The sequence below is a fragment of the Stylophora pistillata genome, chromosome 1 (assembly GCF_964205215.1).
Source record: "Stylophora pistillata chromosome 1, jaStyPist1.2, whole genome shotgun sequence".
Classification (NCBI taxonomy): domain Eukaryota; kingdom Metazoa; phylum Cnidaria; class Anthozoa; order Scleractinia; family Pocilloporidae; genus Stylophora; species Stylophora pistillata.
The window spans coordinates 56,934,575-56,960,899 of record NC_142519.1 but is presented as its reverse complement, the minus strand read 5'-3'; the positions used below and the strand labels follow the sequence as shown (position 1 = coordinate 56,960,899).

Below are 26,325 nucleotides of genomic sequence, written 5' to 3'. Positions count from 1 at the left end.
CAATTATAAGGAAAAAAACAATGGGACGAGGTCAAAAGTCGATGACAAGTTTTCTTTACTTCTGTGTGAGGTCGCTAACCGTTCTGATCGCGGGCTGCCAAAAGAACTGAGCATCGATCGTAAGGAAAATTAAGACTTACACTCTCTGCTCTCATCTATATTTTGAATAAAAACACATTTTCAAAGAATTCTAAAATTAAATAAATTATAAATAACAATTTATATACTTTTTATTATTTATAACCTATGAATTTCAATGTCAAGAAAACAGGAAAAGCTTCAAAGAGGAAAAAACAACAACAACAACAAAAATAGTAAACAAACGTACAACCGATAAAAGATTTGTGCGTTCTTGCATCCGACTTTCATAGCTTTTAATGTATATGTACAAACCGTCTACTTTGAACTTTGAGTGATCTAATTATTCTGGGGGACATGAATGTTGACCTCTTGCTGAAGCCTGTTTCAGTGGATGCAAGCAAAATATGCAGATTCTGCATAACTTTACATGGGCGTTCTTTGGACTTGTCTCAAATTATAACCAAGCCAACTCGCATGACAGAACAGTCCAAATCGTTAATTGATGTGATCCTGGTTAATAATCAGCACCGAATCGTTGATAGCGGCGTTGTGTCTCTATCAATAAGCGATCATTCACTAATTCATTGTGTGCTAAAAGCTCAGTGGTGTCTCAAAGGCCACACCGAGGACAATAGAATATAATTCATTCAAAGGATTTGATGAAAATGCCTTTATCCAGCACTTAAAAAATGTTCCGTGTCACATTGTCGATGATAAAAGCAATGTCAGCGACTCAGTCTTGACTTGGAACAGATTATTTACCGAAGTTGCGGATTCTCATGCACCGCTTAAAAAGCGCCGAGTAAATGGCACGACAACTCCTTGGATGAATAATAAAATTGCTGAAGCGATGCGCGATCGCAATTATCATCTGCGGAAAACACAGAAATTAAACTCTACATACCACTGTGGAATGTATAGAAAGCTGCGAAATTTTGTGAATCGTGAAATTAAGTCCTCGAAGTCAAATTACTATTGCAACCTAATTGTAGAAAGTAAAGGCGATTCTAGCATGGTTTGGAAAGCAGTGAATGAAGCTTCCTCATGCAACGTTAGTAGCTCATCCATAACCCGCAGTGTATAATTGCAAGTGGAGTACAATATAACGACCCAAAATCCATTGCTACAACCCTGAATGACTACTTTCCTTCTGTTGGAAGATTGTTGGCAGAGAAATTCTCTCAATCTCTCAATTGTGTAAATCTTGCGAAACTCATGCTGCTGAATCAGCGACGGTTTCTTTTGAGTTAAGAACCGTAAGCCAATCCTTTGTTTTACAACAGATTTGCGCCCTTAAGCGCAATAAGGCCATCGGGTTAGACAGAACCAGTTCCCGTTTACTGAAATGTGCTTCTCGAACTATAACTCCATCAATTGCAAAATTGTTAAATCTGTCAATTCCAACCAACGAGTTTCCTAACATCCGGAAATGCGCTAAAGTCACAGCACTTTTCAAAGCCGAGAACCGTACTAGCCCGTGATTATCACCCTATTTCTATTTTACCAACTCTCAGTAAAATCCTAGAGATGGCTGTGCATTATCAATTTTATCAATACCTTAACCAACATAGCCTACACAATGAAAAGGAATTCGGATTTCGGCCTAAACATTCAACAGTTAACGCTGTTTCTACTGAGTTTTGCCGATGAAATTTTATTAAATATGGAAAGGGGTAAACTGTGTGGAGCCGTATTCTTGGACCTATCCAAGGCCTTTGAGACGGTCGACCACACAATCTTGCTACGAAAGTTGTCGTCTTTTGGGGTGACTTCTGACACGGCTAAATGGTTTGAGTCATATCTTAATGGGACAAAGGCAACGTACATCTTGCGGTCCGGAATTGTCTGATTTGTTACCTGTTACGCATGGCGTGCCTCAGGGCAGCATATTGGGCCCTTTGTTATTTCTTATTTACATAAATGATTTTCCCACTGTCATCAAGCATTCGGAGGTAGCCCTATATGCTGATGATGCAGTGCTTTATTGCTATGACTCAAACCCAGGTGGTCTGGAGTGCGCCCTAAATGCCGACTTACATGCTATTGCTAACTGGTTAAATGATAACAACCTTACTCTTAATGTTGATAAAGACCAAAGCAATGCTTATTGGTAGTGATTCCAAGCTTCGCAAGTTAAACAGTCTCCCGGTTTTTGTTCTTTATAATCAACTCGATAGTGTTAGAAGCTTTTTAACAAATGGTAAACACCACAGCGTACACTATTGAGTTATGGATGCACGCGGGAGGTTGCTAAGTACGAAAGAAGCGTAAGAGTCGCTCGAGGCGATAGCCAAGAGCGACTCTAGTTTCTTGAGTGCTTAGCAAACCTCCCAAGTGCATCCATAACTCAATATTGTACGCTGTGGTGTTTACCATTTGTTTTATAACATAACATTGATACATCGTAGCTAAAGAGTTCCCTTTTATTTAACAAATCTTACGCGACCAGAAAAAACAAGCGCGCGCGGAAAAATAGTATTTGCATTTGCTCACGTCAGCAGCGTACACCCATGGGCAAATGGGGGACGCTAAACTGACCAATCAGAGCGCGCGCTTTACTTTGGTTATGTTATAAAAGTATTTGGGGGTTGTATTCATGATCCTCCATTCGGCTTTACGTGGACCGAACATGTGGAACATGTGATATCTACGGTGAACCAGAGATTAGGTTTTTTGCGTAGAATCAAGCATTTGTTGCCGTATAATGAACGCCTTCTTTATTACAAATGCCTTTTCCGTTCCCATCCTTGATTATGTTGATATGGTATGGGGTGATATGGATAACGCTGTCTTAATGAACAATCTGCAGGTGTTGCAAAATAAGACGGCAAAACTTGTTCTAGATAAACCACTGTACTCTTCTGCAACCGATGCTCTCAATCAGCTCGGCTGGTTAAATTTAAAACAACGTAGGCACTTCCATCTCACAAATTGGAATTATCTAGAAACAGCGATGTAAATAGATTTAACACTCGTTGCAAAGATCATCTTAGCCTTCCATCAATAAAACGGAACGAGGGTAAAAAAAGAACCTGTTATCATGCCTTTAAAGACTGGAATGCCTTGGAGAGTGACTTGAAGAACTCTGGCACTATGTGTCAGTTTAGAAATATTTTCTTTTAATCTTTTAATCTAAAGCTTACTTTTGTACTTTTTTAATATCTGCAATTTGTGTAATATTATTTTGGATCAGGACCTCTCTGTAGATCACGTACGGGTGAGAGAGCTTCCTGTTTAAATATCTGATTATTATTATTATTAAACGTCCTCTCCTCTGTTTCTGTGTCTCGTTATTTCCAACTTATTCCGTTTCAGAAGGATTAGCATTTGCATAAGCTATTTAGAGACTGTACTGTACTGTACTGTACTGTACTGTACTGCCAGCCAGTGGAACACACTGGTATTTCTGCATTGAACTCACTAATTGGGAAGTAAATAGAATTCTACTGAGGGATCAAAAATCCTGAAAGCGCATAGCCCGGCCGGAGAAGTATATTAATTGGCAACACAGGAACTTTGAATTCATGCTCCAGATTTAAAACTATGAAGAATCCTAATCAAAAAAATTCACTTAATTTTAAGAATTAGATTATTTACCAGTCTTAAGGCGAATGCAGGGGGATTTAACCATCTAACGAAGTCTATTAAAGCCGAGTCATCAGTTTCATGTTGCAAATTAAAATCTGGTCATGCTTCATTCACTTAAACGCCGCGCTTATATTCTTGATATTGGCTGCTCGTTTATCAATTATTACCTAGGGTAACAACAACAACAAGGCCACACAACTCATGAAAGTAGAATTTCTTTTCATCTCACCCTCTTGAAAGCTGCAAAATTTTATGAGAATTAATGATCAGCATCTAATTTCTCCTTACGATATCGCCCCTGAGTCAAACGTTAGCTAAAATGTCTAACTTCAATCTAGTCCAATAAAAGAAAAAAAAGTAACCTTAAGGTCACGAGAATAAAGATAATGATAACCAACTAAAGACGCTCTTGATGATTGTTAAACAAATTCTCCTTGCTAGCAAGTTAGAAAATGTATAGATAGCAGAATGGAGAATATACATATTGATATTAGGGTGTAGAGGGTTACAAAAATGAAGGAAACAGCTTTTAAACCACCCCTATTTTCAACATTCGGTATTGAGTAACTTACATCTGTTATCGTGTTGCTGTTTCTTCAGATGATTAGAAAGATTTTCAAAGGATTTGCTGAGTCGAATTTTGGTTCCTCGTTCTATCCCGTCCTTCCTGGTCCAAATTCCGTTTCAGATGTAAAGCCCTTCGCACTCCCAAGGGCCGATTTATAGGCGGCTGTTTGCCAAAAAGGAATTTCTGATTATTGCAGGACTAGAGAGCTATGTAAAGAAGGAAAAAAGAAAAGAGTTTCTTGAACTTATTGCCTCAAGAAAACAACAGTTACTACACTTAGCGATGCTTATTCAACAATTTGAGAATAAGGGAGAAGTAGAGAGCAAGAGAATTTCAAAAGATCGTCTCTTAGCTCAGGAAAGGTAACACTTTTTACCTTGCTTTCATAATCTATGATTTTTTACAGTTTATTTGTGTATTTGTGTATTGTTTCATCTTTACATGCTCACTTTGGAGGTTGGTTGGCCGCATCTTGATATGCCTTAATGTGACAGCGTGATGCTGTTAGTGAGTTTCACAAGTGCTTACCAATACTTGGCTGTGTAGCCGCGCGATGCGGTTCCAGTCGAGGCCCACAAATTGACCCTTGCTCACCATAGAGTCTCCAGTAGCTCAGTGGTTAGAGCATCCGACTAGATCACGGAGGGTCGTGGGTTCAAGTCCCATCTGGGGCTCGGATTTTTCTATTACACTAAAAATTGTTTCACATTTGTGTATTTAAATCTTTAAATCTTTAAATCTTTAAAGATTAGAACTCTAAGAACTAACCTCGGCTGCCCCATTTAAAACTCCGCACTGAGCAGAGGATGCTGAACGCAGTAGGGGACCAATCATTACTTATTGCGGGGGGAAGGGGGCGGGCGTTACGGTGGTTTTCGGGGGAACAGGGTGGGGATCACTTATCAAAAACAAAGTATAAAGGAGGGAATATGGGAAATCGACCGCCATTTACTGCCAATGAGAATATTACAGAGCTTTATGTATATGGGGGATCAGGTAAATATTATCGTGGCGAGACCAAAATCCCCCAGTTCCCCTCCCCCTCCCCCACCGCCACCAGACGGTGCCCTCGAATACGCCGTATATGCCGGCATGGAAGAAAAATCATTTGTAAATACCGTCCTCGCGATCGAGTTGACGATGGTGGGGTTTATTCGAGGATTGTAAGAAAGAAAAACGTAACGAGTAGTGTACGGCTAAGTAAATCTTCACCATCATTATAAATTTGCAAAAATAGCTAGCCATTGGAAATTTTATCATGGTTCTGTTTTACATGATATTTACAAATGATTTAACATAATTTTGTTAACTTGAGAAACACTTTTGAAATAAAAGCCGCCTTCGAGTTGACCCCGCATCAGAAACTGGCAAAAAATTTTATAAAATTTAAACAACGCGTCATCGTAGATAAGTATCCCTAAACAGGGGAGCTTTTTTACTCCAAATGAGTAAAGGGGGTGAGTTTCTAAAGAAATTGCTGCTGCGTTGGTGGGAGTAACAAGGTAATTTGGTTTATCAACTAAGTTGATAAATTAAATTCGCCACCGTAAGGAGTTTAAAAGCTGACATATCGAGCGTTAGCCCATGCTTCGTCAGAGCTCTGACGAAGGGCTAACGCTCGAAGCTCTGAAGGGCTAACGCTTCGTCAGAGCTCTGGCGAAGGGTTAACGCTTGAAACGTCAGCTTTTAACCCTTGAACTCCCAGAAGTGATTAACTTGTAACTTCTCCTTAAGATATGCCATACACTATTCACCAATCATGTTATGAGAATACTCAAACCTATCAGGTAGAAGTTGTTATCTTGATCTAATACCAAATTCACGTGACTAATTGCAATGACATGCGGCAGTCAAGGGGAGAATTAACAATCAGATCTTGGGAGTTAGAGGGTTAACTCTTTACAGTGGCCAATTCACATTATCAACTCAATTGATAAAACCAAGTTACCTTTTTTGACTCAAAAGCCAACGGCTTACATTTTGAGTAATGTACGTCCCCCTGAAATCGCCCCTTTGCTAGGCCTTTATAGATTATGCTAGCATAATTTTCGGCATAATTTGAGCAAACTGGCACAATTTCTGCCAAGTAGCAATGCTAGCATAATTCGCACATTTTGATAATTATCGGATCATTTTTGATGCTACAGTTTGATCATTGTTCATCTCTACTCCCAAGCACTTGGTGACGTTATTCGATGTTTTAAGTTTGAGATCAAGTAGTAGCATTTGTAATTCACTGTGAAACACTGAGCGGCGTCTGAAACGGTCTGAGCCCGGGTTAACACGAACCAAATGTTTATTTGAATTTCAGTGTGGATTTGTTACGTTTCTTTCTTGTAGACCAACGGCTTCTAATTAAAAAAATGTATTTTTTGGACTTATTCAATTTGGAAAAAAGAGCATAGTTTTAGCGTAATTTCGCCAAAAAAAAAAGCAATGCTACTAGCATAATAGGCTACTTTTACTGGCATAATCTATAAAGGCCTACCTTTTACCATATTATGATGCCTAAAACACTTAGCTGGATAGACTTTGGATTCAAGGCAGCCGTGGTGGAGGGAAATGTCAAGATTCGGTATGATCTGGGAGAACTGGAGCTGGGGACACTAGACCAAGAGTACTTCAAAGATCCAGATCTGAACAGCATACTGCAGAAAACTGAGCTCGACACAAGAAAGATGGCTCGTTTAGAGAAAGAGGAATTACATCTTATTTACAGCGTGATTTATAGCGAAAAATTTCAAGTGGGAGGAAAAATAAGTCAAGAGGTATTTATAGTAACTTACTCATTGCCGTCCCAAGAGCCCCTACTACCCGTCCTTTCTCCGACCACTAGTCCAAATGAAACAACTCTGGGAACAGTATTGCGCATGCGTACTGCGCTCCACTGCAAGATTCAGTCGTTTGATTAACATAATTGACTCCTCTCTGTTTGCAGATTTCAGGTTACGGTGGAGTCATAATCCCTGGTCCTTTCTCTAAACTAGTGTCAAAACTGAAGGGTTACGTGAACATTGGGAACGGCCCACCAAAAATCATGTCAAGAAACACAGAGGTCCGCTTTACTTCAAGCCCGTTCGCGTCAAATATGATACAAAAACAGGGGGGTTTACAGCTTCGTAATAGAGAATTTGCCGGCATTCAAGTGTACTGTTTGAGTTTCCCCGCCCGCAAGAAGATTTGAGCTGAGTTGTGGATAGGTTTGTCAGGGGTCTGGCACTAGAAACAACAAGTCCCAGTTGCCTTTGCAGACCTCCTACTGGCTCCAAGGCCCGGGGGGGTTACTCCCTTATAAGGGCTTAATGGGGACATGCGGCCAGCCAGGGTATGTTTTTCGAGATTTTTGCCTTAAACAGGGTATCGAGTTTATCATTTTTTGTCTTAATCAGGGTATCGATTTATCAATTTTTGTCTTAACAGGATATATTTTCTTGGAAGATGAACAGCAAAATTTTTACAAGCTCTAATTTTAATTAATATTGAACTCGGTTGATTTTGGCATTGATACCAGGCACATTAAATGTCTTAAACAAGGTATCAAAAATCGGAATTCTATCTTAAACAGGGTGGGAAAATCAGTGATATTTGTCTTAAACAGGGTCAGGGTATGAGGGGCCGCGCCGCACCTCCCCACCCAGGAATATATCGAGTAGCCCCCCTGGCTCTAAGGCCTTCAACCTTTCTTTCAGGCTAAAGATGGTCCTATAAAACCTAACTCAATGTTAAAAATTTCCTTCTCTATAATGGAAACTGTAAAAATCATTTCATTGACACTGATTAATCAAAACCATTACAAAATTTGTGCATGTGATTGGCTGTCAGAAGCACTATTTAAGTGATAATAAGACAATGTATGTGTCATCCAGAGGAGAACTTCATAACAGGAAATGAATTCCCTACTAAGTAAGAGGCTAGCTAAGTTAATCTAGAAATAGGAAAATGAACAGGAAGATGACAAGATAAAGACAGATATTAAATACTTAATAAATACAATCTTAAATATTATGTTGATAATAATATCTATGTGAGTATGATTGTTTAACATTTTCATGATACTCAAAGACAATTGCTGGAGACTCTTCAAATTTTGGAATTGGACTGTAAGCTTTGAGGTCTCAATGAAAAAAACTTAACTTCTTTGTTTGCATTTAAGAATTCTCTTACTAAAGGGCATTTTGTTCCATAAATTCTTTCAGAGTTTCATCAATTGATGGTAGCATTGAGTCCTACAATTCTATCTGCAATTATCCTTAAGATTAACTTTTTGCAGTCCTGTTTTGCAGTTGTTCTGTTTTTTTCTTTTTATCTCTCATGTTATTACAGACAAAATTAGACTCTGTTGGGCTGTATTACCATTATAAAGCCCTTTCTTCTGTTGGGAAACACTATCCTGCCTGACCAAATGACAAAGATAGAATTCCTCTTCACAATATCAATATAATAAAAAGCAGATAAATGATGAGAATAAATAAATAAAGGAGATCTTGAAGGTGAAAGGGTTAAACTAGAAAAATGGGAAAATGTACAAAATATTTTCCTTCAACAACCAAGATCTGAAAGCAAACTCTCCAGTCAAATCTCAACACATTTCTTTGTTTGCTGTTCCGAAGAAAGTGATGGTAAATATCATCAATATTCCCTGGCTGAAAATTTTTTAAATTTCGTTCACCTGCTTTTTTGGCAGAGATATAACTGTATGAAAAATTGAAGTAAAGTAATGGCGTACTCTTGGGTGCTGAAGGGATGAAACAAGCCTTTACTGGTGATTAATTTCATTGTGAAACTCAAAAAAAAAAAAAGTGAGCAGAACTATTTCGAAAAGAAAAAAGCCATTCAGACTTGTGAAAATTTAGCTACAAACAGTAACAGTAATCAGTTTGAGGTTTTCTTGCATGCTCTGAACTTTATAGTCGTTAAAGATAAGGGTAAGTAACTGGTAAGTTTCTAAAGAAACCAAGTTGCTGCAACACAAGGGGGTATTATAAGATAATTTGGTTTGATCAATTGGGTTGATTATGTCAGTTGGCCACCATAGAATCTCTAAGGCTCATACACCAAGCCTTACCCCTTCATCAGAGTGAATGACAAAGGGCTAATGCTTGAAAAGTTAGCTTTGGAAACTCTTTTACACTTGTTGGTCGGCACACATTATTGACCTGTCAGAATCAAATCAATGTGTTAGTATTTTTCCATGTCTCGCTGTAATAAGAGAAAAAGGTACCAAGTTCTGTTCATATCAGTCTACAACCTCCTCTTTGAGATAGTTCAAATCAGTCAAAAGGTCACTTTCTTTAATGAGCATCTCAAGACTCATTTCCTCACTATCTGGTTTCTCTACTTTCACTGTTACCTCTGTAGCTTGAGGTGCTTTGCTTTCATGACTCTGGTATTTTCCAGTCTTGTCATCTAAACAACCTGTGCTGGACTCAATAATTGGATGATTTTTCTTGATATGTCTAAGCAGAGATGCCCTGCGCATGAAATACTGATGGCACTTGGAACAATAAAATGGCTGTTTACAAATGTGTGTCCTTTTGTGAACATCGCGGCCTTTCTTTTCAGAAAAACACTTGCCACAGACTTCACATTGATGCGGCTTTTCTCCTGTGTGTATCTTTTTGTGTCTGTTGAGAGTCGACCCTTGTCTAAAACATTTGTTGCACTCACTGCATTTGTATGGTTTCTCTCCAGAATGTACACGTAAATGTTCCAAGAGAGCACTGTTGTAGTTAAAGCTCTTAAAACACAGATGACACATAAAAGGTCGAATACCTGTGTGGGCTCTGTGATGTCGCATCAGTTCAGATTTACATTTAAACGATTTTTTGCATATAGGACAGTTATGATGGACTTCATCTTTATGTATGGGGTGTTCAGTGAAAACTTCTGAGGACGACCCAAAGTTTTGCGTCACTGCGTACCAATAACTAGCCGCACAGGCTTCAGAACTCTGCACGAGTTGGGGCACAGTTTCACCTGTTAAATTAATAAAAACAAAAACAAAAAAACCAGAACAAGCAAATATGATTTAGAGGTTAAAGGAAAAGTATAAAATAATACTAATTTTAAAGTAAGCAAGAACAAATGTACGTCTTTCTTCCAGATATTTGTGAGCTCTTATGCATGGACGGCACGTGGTCTAACGTTCTTTCAAAAACAAAGACAATTAGCTTCAGGACAAAACAAAGAACTACCGTACTAAACTCTAAATTTTCGCGAAAAAAAAGTAAAACTGCCGCTTATTTTTTCCTTTCTTTTAAGCAAACTATAAACGAAAGTGGAACCAGTCTGACCTTCCATTCTAAAGCCCGCCTTTTTACTGCACCCTAATCTGTGAGCTGGGCAACGAGAAACTTTGTGTTCAAGATGAGCCGTCGGTATATCAGCAGTCTATAGCGTCCAGCGTCATATAAAACCTCCGAATGGTCATCTAACTGAAAATAAGGAAGCTCGGAATCCCCCGGAAACTGAAACAAAATCTGTTTTCCCTTGAATCATTTTTTCAGTCACTTTAATACTCTCAGCTGACTCCAACCGTCGCTGACTTCAAGCATTTTTGTTTCCCTTGTGAGATCGACTCGACGGGCTTCTACTGCTGCTCTCCAGAAAGTTGATAAGTTGCGTTTGAAATGCAGTCAGTAAAGCCGTTGTAGAGCCTCTGCGGATGGAGAGCCATTCAACTACAGTTATCGGGAGATAACAGTTTCCCTATTGTTTTCTTTCTTCTTCTTCTTTTTTTTTTTTTTTTTGGAGGGGGGGGAACCCTAACTTCAGAAAGCCGATTAGAAGTTAAATTTCAAAATTCACGGAGACTCTCTGTTTGCTAAACTTAAACTTAAACTCTCCCTACAGGTCTCCGATATTTGCATGAACTTAATGCGTGGTTTGGTCATGATCTTGTTATGGTCAGCACACGCACAGTTTTCCTTTTTTTTTTTGTCTCGTGACAACCCAATCGCTTTCGATTACGCGACACTGAAAAATCGCAAGGACAAGTGTCGTTTGACGCAACTAGAAACTGTTCTAATCATCTATTTAACTTCAAAACATGACAGTAGCATGAAAAATTAAAACTTAAATCTTTAATATGCAACTTCCGTTTCACGTTCGTTTTTCTTGTGTTCCAACTCGAGGCTAGCCGGAAGTGTAACGGAGCGGGAAAACGAAAATGAGATTCCCAGGAAACCACTAAATGATGCAAATTCCTGCAATATGATTGGTTGGCAACCAACACAATGTTTTCAGCATGCAAATGCGGGGGAAAGTTTGAAAAGTCGTGCCTCTGTACTTCACCGTCTCCCTTACTTTCTCGCCAAGCTTATGTATCAGTAGTTTAGAATCACCTTATAATCTTTTTACACTCTTTCTGGACGCTTCATCAGCCGCACGTGGCCGTTTTCTCCCACGAAAAATTTCGTTTTGGGCACTCTAGGTACAGGTACAGCTACAGGACGCCATCTCAAATTTCCAACATGGCCGGGATGAAACCAAGAGCTGGAAGCTACCTCGAATTAGAAATCTCACGAAGAAAAAACTCGCTGGAAGTAGCTCCTAATGCTGTACTCTCTCCCGTAACAGAGTTAACAATGAATTTTGAGAACAGGTAAACTCGTAGTTTCGGTGAATATTTGAGCGTGATGTTAGCTTTCAAGTAAGCTTTATGGCGGTATTTGATGTACATTTCGAACGGCCTTAGTTTGGTTTAAAATGTTGTATTTTATGATATATTGATCAAAATATTTCCCCTATTTTGTTTCAGCTTGGGAAGGACTCCCAAAAGAAAGCTATCGTTGTCCTTAAATGATCCTTCAACGCCAACCGCGGGTTTTCAGAGGTCGCTTTCGACAGCCTCCAACGAGTCAGGTACTACAAAGAATTTAATTTTGCTAAACAATTAAGCTTATACAGTCTGATTACTTGTGAAATTAAGAATAATCATGACCGTCATCACTGTACTCTTTCCACTAGGTTACTGTCCCGATTCTCCGTCAGGATTTTTACTTGACTCACCTTCGACGGAAATGCTAAAGTAAGCATAACTTCTGGTGTAATTTTTGCATCATTTCATGCAACAACTAAGCCTGTGAACAAAGCTTCATGTGAAAATGTCGTTTATTCTTTCATTTTATTGGTTCCATCGCGTAGACATGGACTAATATCTCAATGATAATGATGATGAGAGTTTACAGAAGAGAATAAAATGCGGGAACGTCTAGATTCCTGTAGAATTGAATTAAAATTTTAATAGGTCAAACAATTCGCAAAGCAAGTAAATAATCCCTATAACAGTGGCGTATCATGGTATTTTTCAACCTTAGTTGTAATATTTCTGATTATATTCAAAACCTCCTAAACTAAAACGTGGTGTGCATGTACTTTGCATGACAGAATATACTAGTGAGTTTTTGACCGGTAAAAACCTCAAGTGCCTTTATTTCTTCCGCCATCGAAGTCTCACGAAGCACTTCATTGCCTTTCGTGTGATTTAGCACGTTCGCTTTACATATCCATGTTCCTCTTTCCCCCGTGAAATTCTGAGTTTGGTAGTGCAGTTTTTCAATTATCTCTTGCTTTCTGTTCCTAGGGCAAACGCCGAAAAGAAAAAGTTAAGGTTTGTTTTGTTTATTTTTTTTTTATCGAAAGCCCAGCGAATAATTAGAGAGCTTATTTCTTTCGAAGATTTTAAACACCTGTTTTTGTTGAAGTAACCTTCAGTTAATAAGTTTTAAACACTGTTTTAGTTTGCACGCGTTATTCTGGAATGTCAGATGATTTAAAGTCATGAATTTCGGCGCAGCTGTTCCTCGATACACGTGTGCCCTTATTGTTAGGGAAATTTGATGAATTAGAAAAGCTGAATACATTTGGGCCACGATCAATCAGTTTATGTTAAATGTACCTCAAGGGCAAATTTTGTGGTTGAGCAGAAGCAAAGGGACTGGAAATTTGATTCATGATTGTGTCTGTTCATTTTTTGTCGGTGTTATTGTCATTTAAAATCTAAAATTACCTGGCAGTGTTCTTCATGTAAATGTTGAACAGCTTGCAAGTAACTTTCATGATTAAGTGGGCTGGCTAAATTTTACTGCATTTAACTAAATAGACAATAGCCTCTCTCTGGCTTGAGAATTTACACTTGTATTTGTCTGCAGGCATTATCTGTTCTGAGAAGTTAACAGTTTTGTGAGAGCAAAGCTCAAGGGAAACTGTGATCTACGAAGAACAGATAATGTCCAAGGACAAATATATGAGCATATTTTTGGGTCATCCTCGGTGTAAAACCTGACCAGGTTTTCTTTGTTTCATGAGGTATTGTTTTGCTGTACGCTATTGTTTTTAATGTTTTGTTGTCTTTGTTTTATGCCACTCGTGAGCTTCACAGGTTTTTACACCGAGGATGAGCCATATTTTTGCACCAAATGGAGGCTACTGTGTTTATTATACTTCAAGTATTTTGCAACATGCAGTAAAAATGTTTCCAAACAGCTTACCATTTGCTGTGTGGAATGTTTACTTTCAGTGTTCTCTGGTATTACTTCATGAAGAAACAGTTGTCCCTTCTTCTGTAACAACTACAAAATTCTTTCTTATCTTGAATTGAATTTTAAGACCTATTGTAGGAGAAATAAGGTTTTCTTCACAACTCACAGTTTTCATGGAGCTTTGCATCTGGGAACAAGTAATATCCACAGACAAATATCTGTATATTTTGGCTCCAAATAGAGGATATTGTTTTAAATGTCAATATGAAATACACAAACAAACCCACAAGACAAATAACAGTACTTGAATAATTGAAAAATGTCCTGTACCAATTGCATTGTGTTATATTTCTAAGCTATACTACAGTAATTTACAAAAATAAAATTTAAGTCACTTAATCTTGAGTTTAGAGGGTGTAGTTTTTTATTTCACTTGACTTACGCTTGAGTGAGACAAAGATTTTAGTCGCACGAAGGGCAATTTGGCATCCTCTCTATACCAGCAAGTTTTTCCTTAGACTTAAGACCACTATGCAAGATATCAAATAAACCCCCCCATAGCTGAATTAGCTATGGAAGGTTTGTCCAAAAATATTTTAATTGTTTTTCTAGGAAACCTCCATTCAAGAGGTGGAACTCACTGCCAGTAAGTACATTGCAATAGCTAGGTGTGTTTTTTCTTCCTCAATTCAAATATTAAATGGGGTGAAAATGCATCTTGTTAATGATTGTTTTCAAATTTTAAATTATGATTTTTTTTTTTTTTTTTTAGCAAAGACTTTTTCCTGTTTATTGCTTTGTTCTACTTGATACTTTTAATGATTGACCTTCTACCAATTAGGTCAAAAGTGAAGGGGATCCTTATAATGAAAACAAAGAGAACATTGAATTACACGTAAGTGCCATCCATGATGCTGATGCAAAGTCTGCAGGAAGTGTTTTCACGTTGGAGAACAGAGAATTCAAGTTTGCCCGACCTAAGGGTACAGTTGGTGGAAGGAAATTGTCAGAATATAATATACCTGGGAGATCTCTTTCTGAACCTTCACCATGGGTAAAATCTTAACTTTTTTTTCTTAATATTGGTGGAGAGAGCTTGTTAAACTATGTTAACCTTAATTTAACTACAGTAAGGTATTAAAGTACAACAGAATATTTTATTATTATTATTATTATTATTATTATTATTATTATTATAACTTGTATTTATATGGTGCTCATATCTTGAACTCATGGTGCTTTACAACACTGTACGGGGACTTTACCAGACTGCTAAGCAGTTTACAATCAAATGAAAGCGAATATAACAGATGCCCCCTCCCCCCAATTCCCAGTAACCAGGCCAGACCACATCACAGTAATCTCGTGAAGTGGGTTCTTTAGCGTCCCCTGCCTAACCAAATTAACTAATTAATAGATGCAGGAGACGGGACCTCCATTTATTCGTCCCTATCTGAGAAGACTAGAATATTTAACCATTTCTTGATCGATGTTATAGAAAGGTAGCATATTCTTCTCAATTATTTTAAGACCCTGAGTGTTGGTCTGGCCGGGGCTCGAACCCTCAACCTCCCGCACAACAGTCCGGCGCTTAACCAATTGAGCTAACCGGGAGGATTACCTCTTTTTGCTGTTCTGACACATTTTCACTTGCATTCCATTAATCACATTCAAATCATGCTTCATTAGAGAGGGAAATTTCTTTTCAGGACTATTGTGTGCTATAGTTTGAATTTTCAACAAGCAATGTGACTGATAAGTAACAAATTATTCAGCAGTAATATGATTCTAGTCTCATTGATTCAGAAGTGAAGAAAACATGGAGGGAGTGCTTTGAAAACATACCTAAGTAACTTCTGTTAGAGTTTTAGATTGTCCTTCCAAATCATCTCTATTCCCATACAGGGCTCTACACTTAACAGTAGCCAACTAGCCACAGACTAGTTGAAGTCCAGTTTGGCTAGTGGTTTTCAATTTCCACCAGCCAGTTTGGCTAGTTAACAAACTGAAATTGTCTTAACATCTAAAATGTCACTAGCCACATGGCTGGCTAGTAAGTTGAAAAGTTAGTGTCAAGCTTTTAAAGTTAAATGAGGAATAGAGCATCAGTTTTATGTCAATTCATATTCACTTAAAAAATGGAATTTCTAACGCTTGTACAATGTAGGTCACTTACTTGTGGCAAAACATTTTCAAATGTGTTTATTACAATAGATTTAGTTACTTGTAGGTCCATTCACAGGAATCCCATGTCCTTGTGGCAAAACAATTTCATATGTGTTTATTACTATAATTTTTTTCTTTACTGGTCCAGTCACAGGAATCCCATGTCCTTGTGGCAAAACAATTTCATATGTGTTTATTATTATAATTTTTCTCTTTAGTGGTCCAGTCACAGGAATCCCATGTCCTTGTGGCAAAACAATTTCATATATGTATGTGTTTATTATTATAATTTTTTTCTTTACTGGTCCAGTCACAGGAATCCCATGTCCTTGAGGCAAAACAATTTCATATGTGTTTATTATTATAATTTTTTTCTTTACTGGTCCAGTCACAGGAATCCCATGTCCTTGTGGCAAAACAATTTCATATGTGTTTATTATTATAATTTTTTTCTTTACTGGTCCAGTCACAGGAATCCCATGTCCTTGTGGCAAAACAATTTCATATGTGTTTATTATTATAATTTTTTTCTTTACTGGTCCAGTCACAGGAATCCCATGTCCCACCTTCTCCATCTGAGTGTGATAGTCAAGATAGTGGAGGTGACTTTGATTTCAAGTTAGATGGTGATGACGATGGATTTATTGATGACCTAGTCCAGGAACAGTCTAAAGAGGTACATGATAATATAATAGTTCTGTGATAATTTTCATGATAATTTAGCTGTGGAAATTCTACAAGGTGTCACTTTCTGTCCACTGTGTCCAGGTCAAATTGGAATTTGGAATGTTAGTTTTTGTCGAGAGAGGAAAACCTGATTACACAGGGTTTTAGCTAAGAATTTACCCTACTGGCTGAAATTTTGTGTGAGGTGGCTCAAAGGTTGTGAACAATTATGAACAACTGCCGGCCAAATATCCAGTTAGCAACCGCCACTTTTCATCTGGCGAACTTCGCCAACAGTTAGCACTTACCAATAACACTGATTACCCAGAGAAAAATGCTTGGAGTAAGGAATGTGAACCAGTGATAAACTCAACCCACATGTGATTCCAGTTGCAGGGATGGAACAAAGGCAACAACAAGGGGAGGCATGTGTTCTGACACTACTGCAACATTACCCCACTTTCCAAGCATTTACAAAGTATAAATTCATTAGGGGCCTTGATAATTTCTCCAGTGACCTCATGTCTTTAAACTTTACCTGAGTGAGCCTCTATTGTCAAAGTTTCCCAGGATTAAGATTCGAGGAACAAGTTTTGAGGGGCTTTCAACATGTGTTTGAACCATACTGTAGAATTATTTTGTGGTTGAAAGTAAATTCAATTAAAATTATGTCAACCTGGTTTGATATGTAGTCCAGATTTCAGGAATTTGAAACAGTCTTGTCTGGTTTTACCTTGTTCACAGGAAAATAGCTTAGAGGTTCCATCTGGAATTACAGAACTTGTTAGTGCACCATTATTGGCTAAAGAGGAGGTTTGTTATGTGAAAGTCTATGGGTCTGTTTTTTTTTCTTTTTTTCCTATTTTGTAACTTGTGCAATCTAGCCAGCAGAATAAAGTGGAATTACCTCTGTCAGTAATTTCATTGGGTTGAAAAAAGTTTTGTGGCCACTGTTGAAAAAGCTTCATTCTTTTCGTCAGGATTGATAATTCCTGCACTTTTTTTGTTGCTTATGTTATTGAAAAATTTGTGGTTTTTAAATACATCCTTATGACACCTGCTGCAAGTCCAAATCTTGATAGGTATATTTCATGACAGATAAGGGCAAATTGGATTGCATGCCTCTTACCAATGTAAAGGTTACCTATAGAGTAAGTGTCTAATAAAATGTTTTTTTTATTGTCTTGACAGGAGGCGGGTGAAATAAGGGACCCCTCCAAAGATACACCAAAGGTATGAAATACTATTTTCCAACTGTGTTTTGTGAGTATTTTTAAGAAATTTTATTAATAAGAATTGTTTCCTGTTCAAACTCACATGGAACCTCTTCTTTGTTACCAGTCTTTGTCCAGTTTGACCTCATCTTTTCTCTTCAAAGTTTTCAAACTGAGATAATTTTGACCAGATTTTGTTGATGGGGGGGAGGGGTGGGGGATTGAGACAAACAAGCACTTCAAAAGGGAGACTTTCCTAATTCTTCCTGGTCTCTTCAAGCAAGAGAATCCAATCCAACAGCTATGAAAGTCGTCTTGAATTAAAGACTAAATCTTAAAATACCTTGTACTAATTGTATCCAGACAGTAATTTCATTTTGTTCTCTGTGGTAGGCTTCAGAGCCAGGCTATAAACCAAGAGATTTGTTTGATGCTAGAAGAGATAGAGCTCACTCTGTTTCATCAGAGAGCCCAACAATAGAAAGATGTGCCATGAGACAGAGGTCAAAATCCTTTGCTCTGAAGGTACTATGTTACCCTTGTCAACTTAGTTAATTAATGGTCTACAATCCATGACAATTATTTTACACAAATTATGTTTGTGTAACCACTTTAAAAGGAAGTATTAAGAGATGGAGGCCATGTGTAACAGAATACTCCCTCTTTCCCATTTAGTGTTGTACAAACAGAGAGGAAAGGGGGCAACATTGAGGGGTTTCATTAATGGCTGGGCACTGGGCAAACTGACCAGTTGTGAGGACAGTTTTGCCCGCCTGATTTGATGATCTAGAGGAAAGTTTATCTTTTAAAGAAGTTCAGTTCAAAAAGTTTTGCAGGCCTGTGAAAACCTGAGTTGCCCTCCTGCTGAAAACAATAGGGACCTTAAGAAACCACAACGGCGACGGCAACGAGGATATGGAAAAACAAGAGATCTAATTGGCAGAACAATAGCTCAGCATTTGTGTTTTGAAACTTTGTACATTTCTTAGCCGTCCTATGCAAAACAACAATGTGAAATCGCCAAAATTTGCGTCGTCTGCGAACCGAAACCGCGACGGCAAATTATTTTAATGTCCATTTAGAACTCAACGGCTACTTTACACATCATGCTGAAGTTGAGCTGTGGTGCTCTACGAGACAGTAAGCTCCTGCAGCCATTTTTGAAATTCTAACTAATTGCAGAAATTCATTTTTGAATCGAAGTCTTCCTTGGTGTTGCCGTCGTGGTTTCTTAAGGTCCCTATTAATGAAACTGCTTAACATTGTACAAGGAGAGATACAGTAAGGACTGAAAGAAAAGGAATTTTGCCGCATGACAAAGACTTGCAGTTTAGCAGTTAAAACATTGTAATCTGCAATAATATTGAAAGTGACTTGACATGCACAGTTTGTAGTGAGACCAATGATTAAAACATTCATGAAACAAATTATTTGTTCATCCATACAAATCTTTTGCCTTTTTTTGCTTATCTCTCAGAGACCTAACCCTCCAAGAGACCCAAGTCCTAATCTCAAGAAAAGACTAAGGTGTGTATTATCAACTGCTGGTTATATGATTTGTTAGTATATACTAAAAATGTGGATAGCGTTCAAGGCGCACTCTGATTGGCTTGTCAAACTCCGAATATCCTTTGCTATTTACCTCCAAGCAACTCGGGTAAAAATGGCATCCCCGTTTGCATCCGTGTTAAGTGAAGAAATCACTCAAATTAACGATGAAGCAGTCCCTGAAAACACAAAGAAAGCAACTAAATTTGGTTTGGCCGTGTTTAAAGGTAGTGGTGTAAGTTTTTAACCCGGAGTTTATCGATAAAAAGCAATGAGAAGGGTTTTGTTTACAAATGCAAATTAATCTTGTGTAACCTCACTTGTTCACTTCTGCGTGTGAAAATGTTGGAATTGTTGCTGGAATGGATGAATTAAAATCAAATTTTGGTGGTGTATATTATCTCACTGTTTTAGTATATACTAAAACAACTATTCACCTCAGTGTTGGTAGTTAGCAGTGGATATTTACCTCGCCGCTTCGTGGCTCAGTAAATATCCACTGCTAACCACCTCCATTTCAGTGAATAGTTGTTAATTATTCTTACTCAATGAAAGGTGCTTCTTTTCAGTATATTATTTATGCACACTCAGGGCTGTCAATAAGTTTGAAAGTAAACGGCAATTAGGAAATGGTAGACAATTGGGTTGTTGTTGATAGTATGTTTTAGTTTTTGCCAGATACCAATAACTCATAAGACAGGAAATTATTCTCTTAAAATTTCCCAGGTTTTCCATGAAGTTTGCATGAGCCTTTAAAGAAAAGCCTGAATGAGAAATTCATTCATACATGTAAACCTGTTACTGGCAGATTTGACCCAAAACTGGGAAATAGTTGCTGTGCAAATTTCTTTGATGTTATTGCAATGGTCATGACTTTTCATCAGTACAGTTGAACCTGTTTTTAAGCAGTCAGCCATGGGGAATGGTAGGGTGATTGCTTTTTACAGGTTGATTACTTAAATACAGGCTCCATAGATTATGGGGGGGGGGGGGGGTATTACATAAAAATGATAAACAATGCCACTATATGCCATATTAGTCCTTTTTACAGTTGTGGGCTTGGTGGCCAAGCCTTTGAACAGGAGCGAGGCTAAAGGGTGACCTTGTTATGATAGAGATGTAGCTGCTTTTCAAATGCAAATTTCTTTGTTATCATGCTAAGTACATACAGGTCTCTATCACAACAGGGTCACCCTTAGCCTCACTCCTGTTCAAAGGCTTGGCCACCAAGCCCACAACTGTAAAAAGGACTTTTGACCACTTAAATGTACAGAATCTTGCTTGAAATACTACTTACTTTGATTTAGGGAGAGAAACACGGATAAAAAATTACTTAACGATTATTCTTAGTTTCATTTGAATAATTCTGCTCACTGTTCAATATTGGGGGAGGACATTGAAAAAATGCAGTTGGGACTTAGTAAAGAGTAAGGGAGACCACTAAATAGAGGTGAACATTACAGTGATTAAGGGGAAACAAATTCAGGACTTTGGCAACAAGTGCTTTATACAGGGTGACCGCTCAACACGGCGGTGCCACTCGATACAGGTTCAACTGTAGTTATGGTAAAGGGAAGTTAAAGCAGTGGATTAAGGATAGCAGGCAGTTTTGACAGGCTATCTGCTCTTTTTTGACAGCTCGAAATACTCAATTGCCTTTTTAATTAATTTTGTCTTGCTTTATTTTTTTACCAAAGACAAAGGTGCATGTCTGTCATTGAAGGGAGTGATCATCCATCACGACTTGACATGGTAGGTGAACTGGTATATGTATATGTGTTGTTTTGTATGAAGGTTTTGTTTGTTCAAAGACTCGGCAGTAATAATCAGCTGAAAATATTTTCTGTTCTGATTTGATAAGTCAATGATTTAGTGCGACATCGGCACCACAGTAGAAGGTTACAAATTTATTTCAAACCTTGGATGGTACACAATAGATTTTTATTGCCAGGCAATGGCATGATGTGTCCAAAGAATAAATAAAATAATAAACTGAAATGCAGTCATTTTAGTAACTTACTTCGTAATCATTATTCCAAACAGTTGGTTACCTTATCGTTAAATACTCTCCAGCTCCTAGGACTTCACGTCAGCGCTTTTGTCATTTAGTGTTAACTGATATCAAATTCATATCCACATTTTCAAAACCCAATATCAGCCTTTTTATTGACAGCAAATGCATACTAATCTTGTCAAAAGCATGCCAAGCATTTTCCGTGACTCCTTAGGCTCATGTCCAATGACCGGTTTTCAATATGGTTTTTTTTTTTTTTTTTTTTTTTTTTTTTTTTCAACCAACACCACTACAGACCAGACTAGGTGAAGTTCCAACCTACTTGATACGGCGCTCACAGTCTGCAACATTTGAACATGACCTGGGAAACCTGCTGGATGCGTCAAGTAAGAATTAAGCATTTAGCCACTTGAAATAGGTTCTAATACAAATGATCATTATCGGTAGTCAGTGTGGAAAGCCCATTGAACGAACAAAACAAAAATGTCTGAAAAGTCACCTTTCTTACTGACCCTCGCTTGAGACTTGTGCATGCGTTCTTTTTATCAGCACAATTTTAAATTTGTTTAGCGTGTGAATTAGTACAACATATTTAGCGAGGTTCCTTTTGATTCTTTATGATTTCACTTTTCTCTGAAAAACTACGAGTTCCATCACATCTTCCTTTCTACATAGGCGAATACACAGGAACTTTAACAACTTAATAATTATCTTTGTTGTAAGTGCAAGATTATTTTAACCTGACAAAGTTGTCTGCTTGTTCTTTGCCTTTCTGTAGCTAACAAAGACGTTGTTGGAGATTTTAGTGGGGTAAGTTTAAAGATTTTAATGTTTTTTTCTTCAGTGCACAATTTAATAGCCCTTCGCTGTATGTTTGCATTGTTTTGAAAGAGTAATATTTACGTAAAACCTTTGTTTGTATATATTATTCCTCAAATGCGTGTTTATTTTCTATTTTTGTTTTTATTACAGCCATACACTTTGCCGTTGATACCGGGACAATATAAAGACTTGAAATATCTTTCTCCAGAAACGGTAATTTGAGGTTTTGCTATACACCAGGTAGCGTTTAAGCTTCCTTCTCAGAAACACAGCGGTTGAATGTCAGGCTAAAGCGAGGAGTTCGATTTTGGTCAGTCTGCGCCAAATTTTTCCCGCGCAAAATTGCAGTGGAAAAAATAAGTAATAATCATTGTCACGTAAAATATACGAAAAATAAAAATTGAAACATCGATGAAAAATCTGCTGAAGGAAACAAAAAGGGGAAAGAAAAAGTCGAGACTTTTTTAACACGAAGCCTATTTAAATACAGTATCCTGTTGATGTACCATAATGTTTTGTGCTTCATCAAAAAAATAAAACGCGGCAACGTATTATTTTGTGTGTATGTTTGAAACTCTTGTTATACAATGTTTCTGACAGCTTGAAAGCACACCACCTCTCCATTTTCCCCAATTGGTTTAACAATACTCAGCGAAAATGCGTTATAATGCCTTTTGCGGTTTCTTTCAGGTTGCGCGTGTCTTGGATGATGAGTTTCCTGAAGTGGAGGCTCATATCATTGATTGCCGCTACCCTTACGAGTACAATGCAGGTCACATAAAGGTAAGTACATCATAGATACTGTCTTTGTTGAAACAATGACGTTTACAGTACGTTATTCATAGTGCATACGGCACTTGTATGGAGTCTTTAATTCTTAATAGAACTTTCAAATTGGAAATTTGTAAATAAAGGCAAACTCTCAGGAAAATGCTGTAAGAAGTACTTTACAGTACTTACGGTATAGACTTTTATGTGGTTAAAGTTCTTCTGATTTACGTTTGTTAAAACTTGGATGGTGCAATCGAAACATTTTTAACTGAGAAGCTGGCCCCTCGACAAGCGCTCCTTTACTAAGATCTTGTAATCTTAGACGCTTCCTCGTGTTTGGAAAATGGAAATAAAAGAGAAAGACATCTGGTTCAAGTTTACAATTTTATAAAAGTGATTACGAACTCTGTTTATCCTTGTTTAAACATTTTTGGTTTAATTGCCTTGGTTTTTGGATCTAACAGGTAAGTACCAAAGCTTTGTAATACTTTGGCGCGCCGAGCAATTGGCTACTCTTAGCGTTCTCCAGGTTTTTGCCTCCCACATAGCGCATTGTCACCTGAGTCAACAACAGCATAGCTAAATGTCTTGGTGTCATTTATGCTCCATTTCACTTTCCACAGGGTGCGAGAAATATTTACACTAAGGAGGAAATTGAGAGTGAATTCATTGAAAAGCCGAAGAGAAGCTTAACGGGAAAGAAAACAATTTTGATATTTCACTGTGAATTTTCATCCAAGAGAGGACCAGATATGTGAGTACTGTTTCAGAGTGTTTGCTTTGATTGGCATTCTTTACTTCAGTGTTTGAACTCTAGAATAGAAACGTAAGATCGTCCGCGTCGAAAGAATGCTGTTGTTGGAAGTTTAGTCATACAGTGGTCTTGCAACTGTGTCGTCAGTGTCGCCTTCCCGCGCTTTCAAAAGCGCGGGAAAAAAGTGACCGTGTCGCGATTGGTTAAGTTGGCATCTGATTGGTGGAGACAAAAGAGAGAGCTTTCTTAGACCAACTATAGAGTGCACTGGGGCAAAACCAATATAATCTCGGATCCTTTTCCATGTTTCTTTGAAAATTTCACGTGTGCCGTTTTCTTTTTAGGTCTCGTTTCTTACGGAACAGGGACCGTGATGTTCACTACCAGGTGTATCCAAAGCTGTTTTACCCTGAACTGTACCTCATAGAGGGCGGTTACAAAGCATTTTTTGCGAAGTGCAAGGTCAGTCACGTTTTTGTTGATGTTCCTGAGCTCTCGTGGGATTGATTGATAGTTCCATGTAACGGGTTAAAAAATGAGCGGATTGAGGAGGTCTGTGTTTACGGCTCGGTGGGAGTCATCGTTTTGTACTTCTAAGTCATACACTCGTTAGGACCTCGCATACAGTTGAGCTGGAATCGTAAACAACTTAAGCTTACACTTCTCAAATTCGCAGAGTCTGTTTGTTTAGTGAGAGTCAGCACCATGAAACGGTAAACGTCAGCCTGCCCTTTCACGTTTCACGTAAAATAGCGTGAAACGTTATTTCGCGTGAGCTCACGTCATGGTCGATTTGAAAGCGCCCTTGTACTACTTTTACAAGGAATAGTTTTGGTGCTCTTTTTCCAGCAATTAATTTCTACTAAGAAAATCTTACGTAAACGGACAACGCGAAACAGATTACTTTCACGTGGAAACGGCAGAGCGCAACCGGAAAGCTTGAAAAAAATGGCGGGGGAAATAAGGTCACGTGGTCACTCTTACCGTTCACGTTTCGCGTAAACGCGGTGCTGAATATTAATGTCACCGCTCCTCTGGGAACCTCATTGCGTGATGTGAATCAGACTGACTGTGATTCTGGCTGAAACTCATCCGCAATCAAGTTGGAACGCTACAGAAAAAGAGTAACTTGCTGTGGTGCGTTAGGCGTAAGAAAAACTCTGCTGTTTTGACTTTAGAATTTGAGAGCACTCTAAGCTGCTGGACTCAGCAAGAAAGAAAGACTAACTGTATGACGTTGGTGCGTCCTCTCCCGCACCGCTCACAAATGGAAATAACATGCTCCAGGCGTTGTTGTTTCAGCCTTTTTTTCTTTTTTTTTTTTTTTCAGGAACATTGTGACCCCCAATGCTACTTGCGAATGTCAGATGAAAAACACGCACAAGACTTAAAGCTGTTCTCGAAGAGATCGAAATCAGACGGAAACATTCTCACAAAAGGATTTCGACCGGGATTAGGATATAAACGCTAGATTGCTCGGATCGCCTTCGTTGTGGTTTTAATCTCTTAATCAATCTGTTCTCAATTCTACGAAAATCCCTCTCGCCTCTAAATTGATTTTGTAATACAAATATCGTCCCCTCTCTAGGCAAAACCGTATTCTTTCAGTCCATTAATTTATTTATAATCCAGGCCCCGGTTGTTTGAAGGTTGGATGACGCTATCCACTGGATAAATCCCTATCCGGTGGATAGCACAGCACATTTTTGACACCTGTCGGCTGGACGGCATTATCCGCCCTTTGAACAAGTGGGGCCAGTTCAATTCTTGTTTTCTAGCTTTCAATTGGAAATTTCCTCATTCCTTCAACGAAATAGCTTCTCATATTTTTTCTGTTGGAATCGTTTGATAGTGAGCTAAACAAACATGGCCTAATCACATAATTTAGATTAAATTTTACAAGATCATTTTTTGTCAAATATAATTATATTGATAATTATGCTTTACATAGACTTAACGCGATCAGCGAGCTCTTTTGATTGAACTTAAAGAATCTCAACGGTTCGCTATAAATTGAAACAGACGAAGTGTACTCAGCGTGCACCGGTTGTGGTCAGGGATTTTCTCGGGCGCTAGATTCTCCTTTGACTTACCTCGAGTAGTTATTAAGGAATTTTCTGTAGCCAAATAAATTCACGACTGGACTGTCTGGTGATTATTTCCGTTGTACCACTTTCGTTTTTCTTATGCTTTCTTTTCTGTTTTATGACAAACGCAGAATTCTTTTCTCAGCGCTATTGTATCGTAGTATTTATTGTGAAGAACTTTGTAAATAACTCCTTGCTAGAAACCAAAATAAAGTATTTACCTTGGATAAAATTGGAGGGAAGTGGAAATTTCCGGCAAAATTCACCCTCGGTCTGGCTCTTCCTGAGCAAAACAGGATCCAAAAATGCGGAATGATATTTATACTCAGACTAGGTTGAAGGAAAAGTTTCAGCGTCTGATAAAAGCGACCTAGAATTGGTACCTTGAAATTTCCGAAAAAAGAAAATCCCGAGAACCAAATCTTTGGATCTGGCCCTGACAATTTGTCCTACTTTAGACACTAGTGGCCGATTTCCGATTTTGGACAGTAGCGGCTGATTTCTAATTTTGGACACTTATGGTCGACTTCCGATTTTGGGCCCTATTGGCCGATTTCCAATTTT

At 38.1% G+C, this 26,325-nt stretch overlaps 2 protein-coding genes and 1 pseudogene across 2 annotated transcripts; 2 read left to right on the top strand and 1 right to left on the bottom strand.

Annotated features, from left to right (window-relative positions):
- Positions 1 to 4,185: 4,185 nt before the first annotated feature.
- LOC148743250 (uncharacterized) lies at positions 4,186 to 7,622 on the top strand (annotated as a pseudogene).
- Positions 7,623 to 7,983: 361 nt separating this feature from the next.
- On the bottom strand, positions 7,984 to 10,627 carry LOC111343710 (uncharacterized). The gene is made up of 2 exons (XM_088725048.1): positions 10,531 to 10,627; positions 7,984 to 10,213 (listed from the first exon to the last, which is right to left on the bottom strand). The coding sequence occupies exons 1-2, from the start codon at positions 10,535 to 10,537 to the stop codon at positions 9,474 to 9,476; spliced, it is 747 nt and encodes a 248-aa protein (XP_088581174.1). The 5' UTR covers positions 10,538 to 10,627; the 3' UTR covers positions 7,984 to 9,473.
- An 848-nt stretch (positions 10,628 to 11,475) lies between these two features.
- Positions 11,476 to 25,993, top strand: LOC111343716 (M-phase inducer phosphatase-like). The gene is made up of 19 exons (XM_088725037.1): positions 11,476 to 11,840; positions 11,997 to 12,100; positions 12,206 to 12,266; positions 12,822 to 12,848; positions 14,332 to 14,365; positions 14,561 to 14,773; positions 16,430 to 16,561; positions 17,296 to 17,364; positions 17,743 to 17,784; positions 18,159 to 18,290; positions 19,243 to 19,292; positions 21,011 to 21,065; positions 21,623 to 21,713; positions 22,106 to 22,137; positions 22,300 to 22,362; positions 22,840 to 22,932; positions 23,544 to 23,674; positions 24,019 to 24,136; positions 25,005 to 25,993. The coding sequence occupies exons 1-19, from the start codon at positions 11,710 to 11,712 to the stop codon at positions 25,143 to 25,145; spliced, it is 1,719 nt and encodes a 572-aa protein (XP_088581163.1). The 5' UTR covers positions 11,476 to 11,709; the 3' UTR covers positions 25,146 to 25,993.
- Positions 25,994 to 26,325: the final 332 nt, after the last annotated feature.

Excerpts from the sequence above, each read along its gene's own strand:
- LOC111343716 (XM_088725037.1), top strand. The coding sequence starts at position 11,710 with ATGGCCGGGATGAAACCAAGAGCTGGAAGCTACCTCGAATTAGAAATC. Across the intron at positions 16,562-17,295 it reads TCCAGGAACAGTCTAAAGAG|GAAAATAGCTTAGAGGTTCC; the intron begins GTACATGATAAT and ends CCTTGTTCACAG. Across the intron at positions 17,785-18,158 it reads CCTCCAAAGATACACCAAAG|GCTTCAGAGCCAGGCTATAA; the intron begins GTATGAAATACT and ends TCTCTGTGGTAG.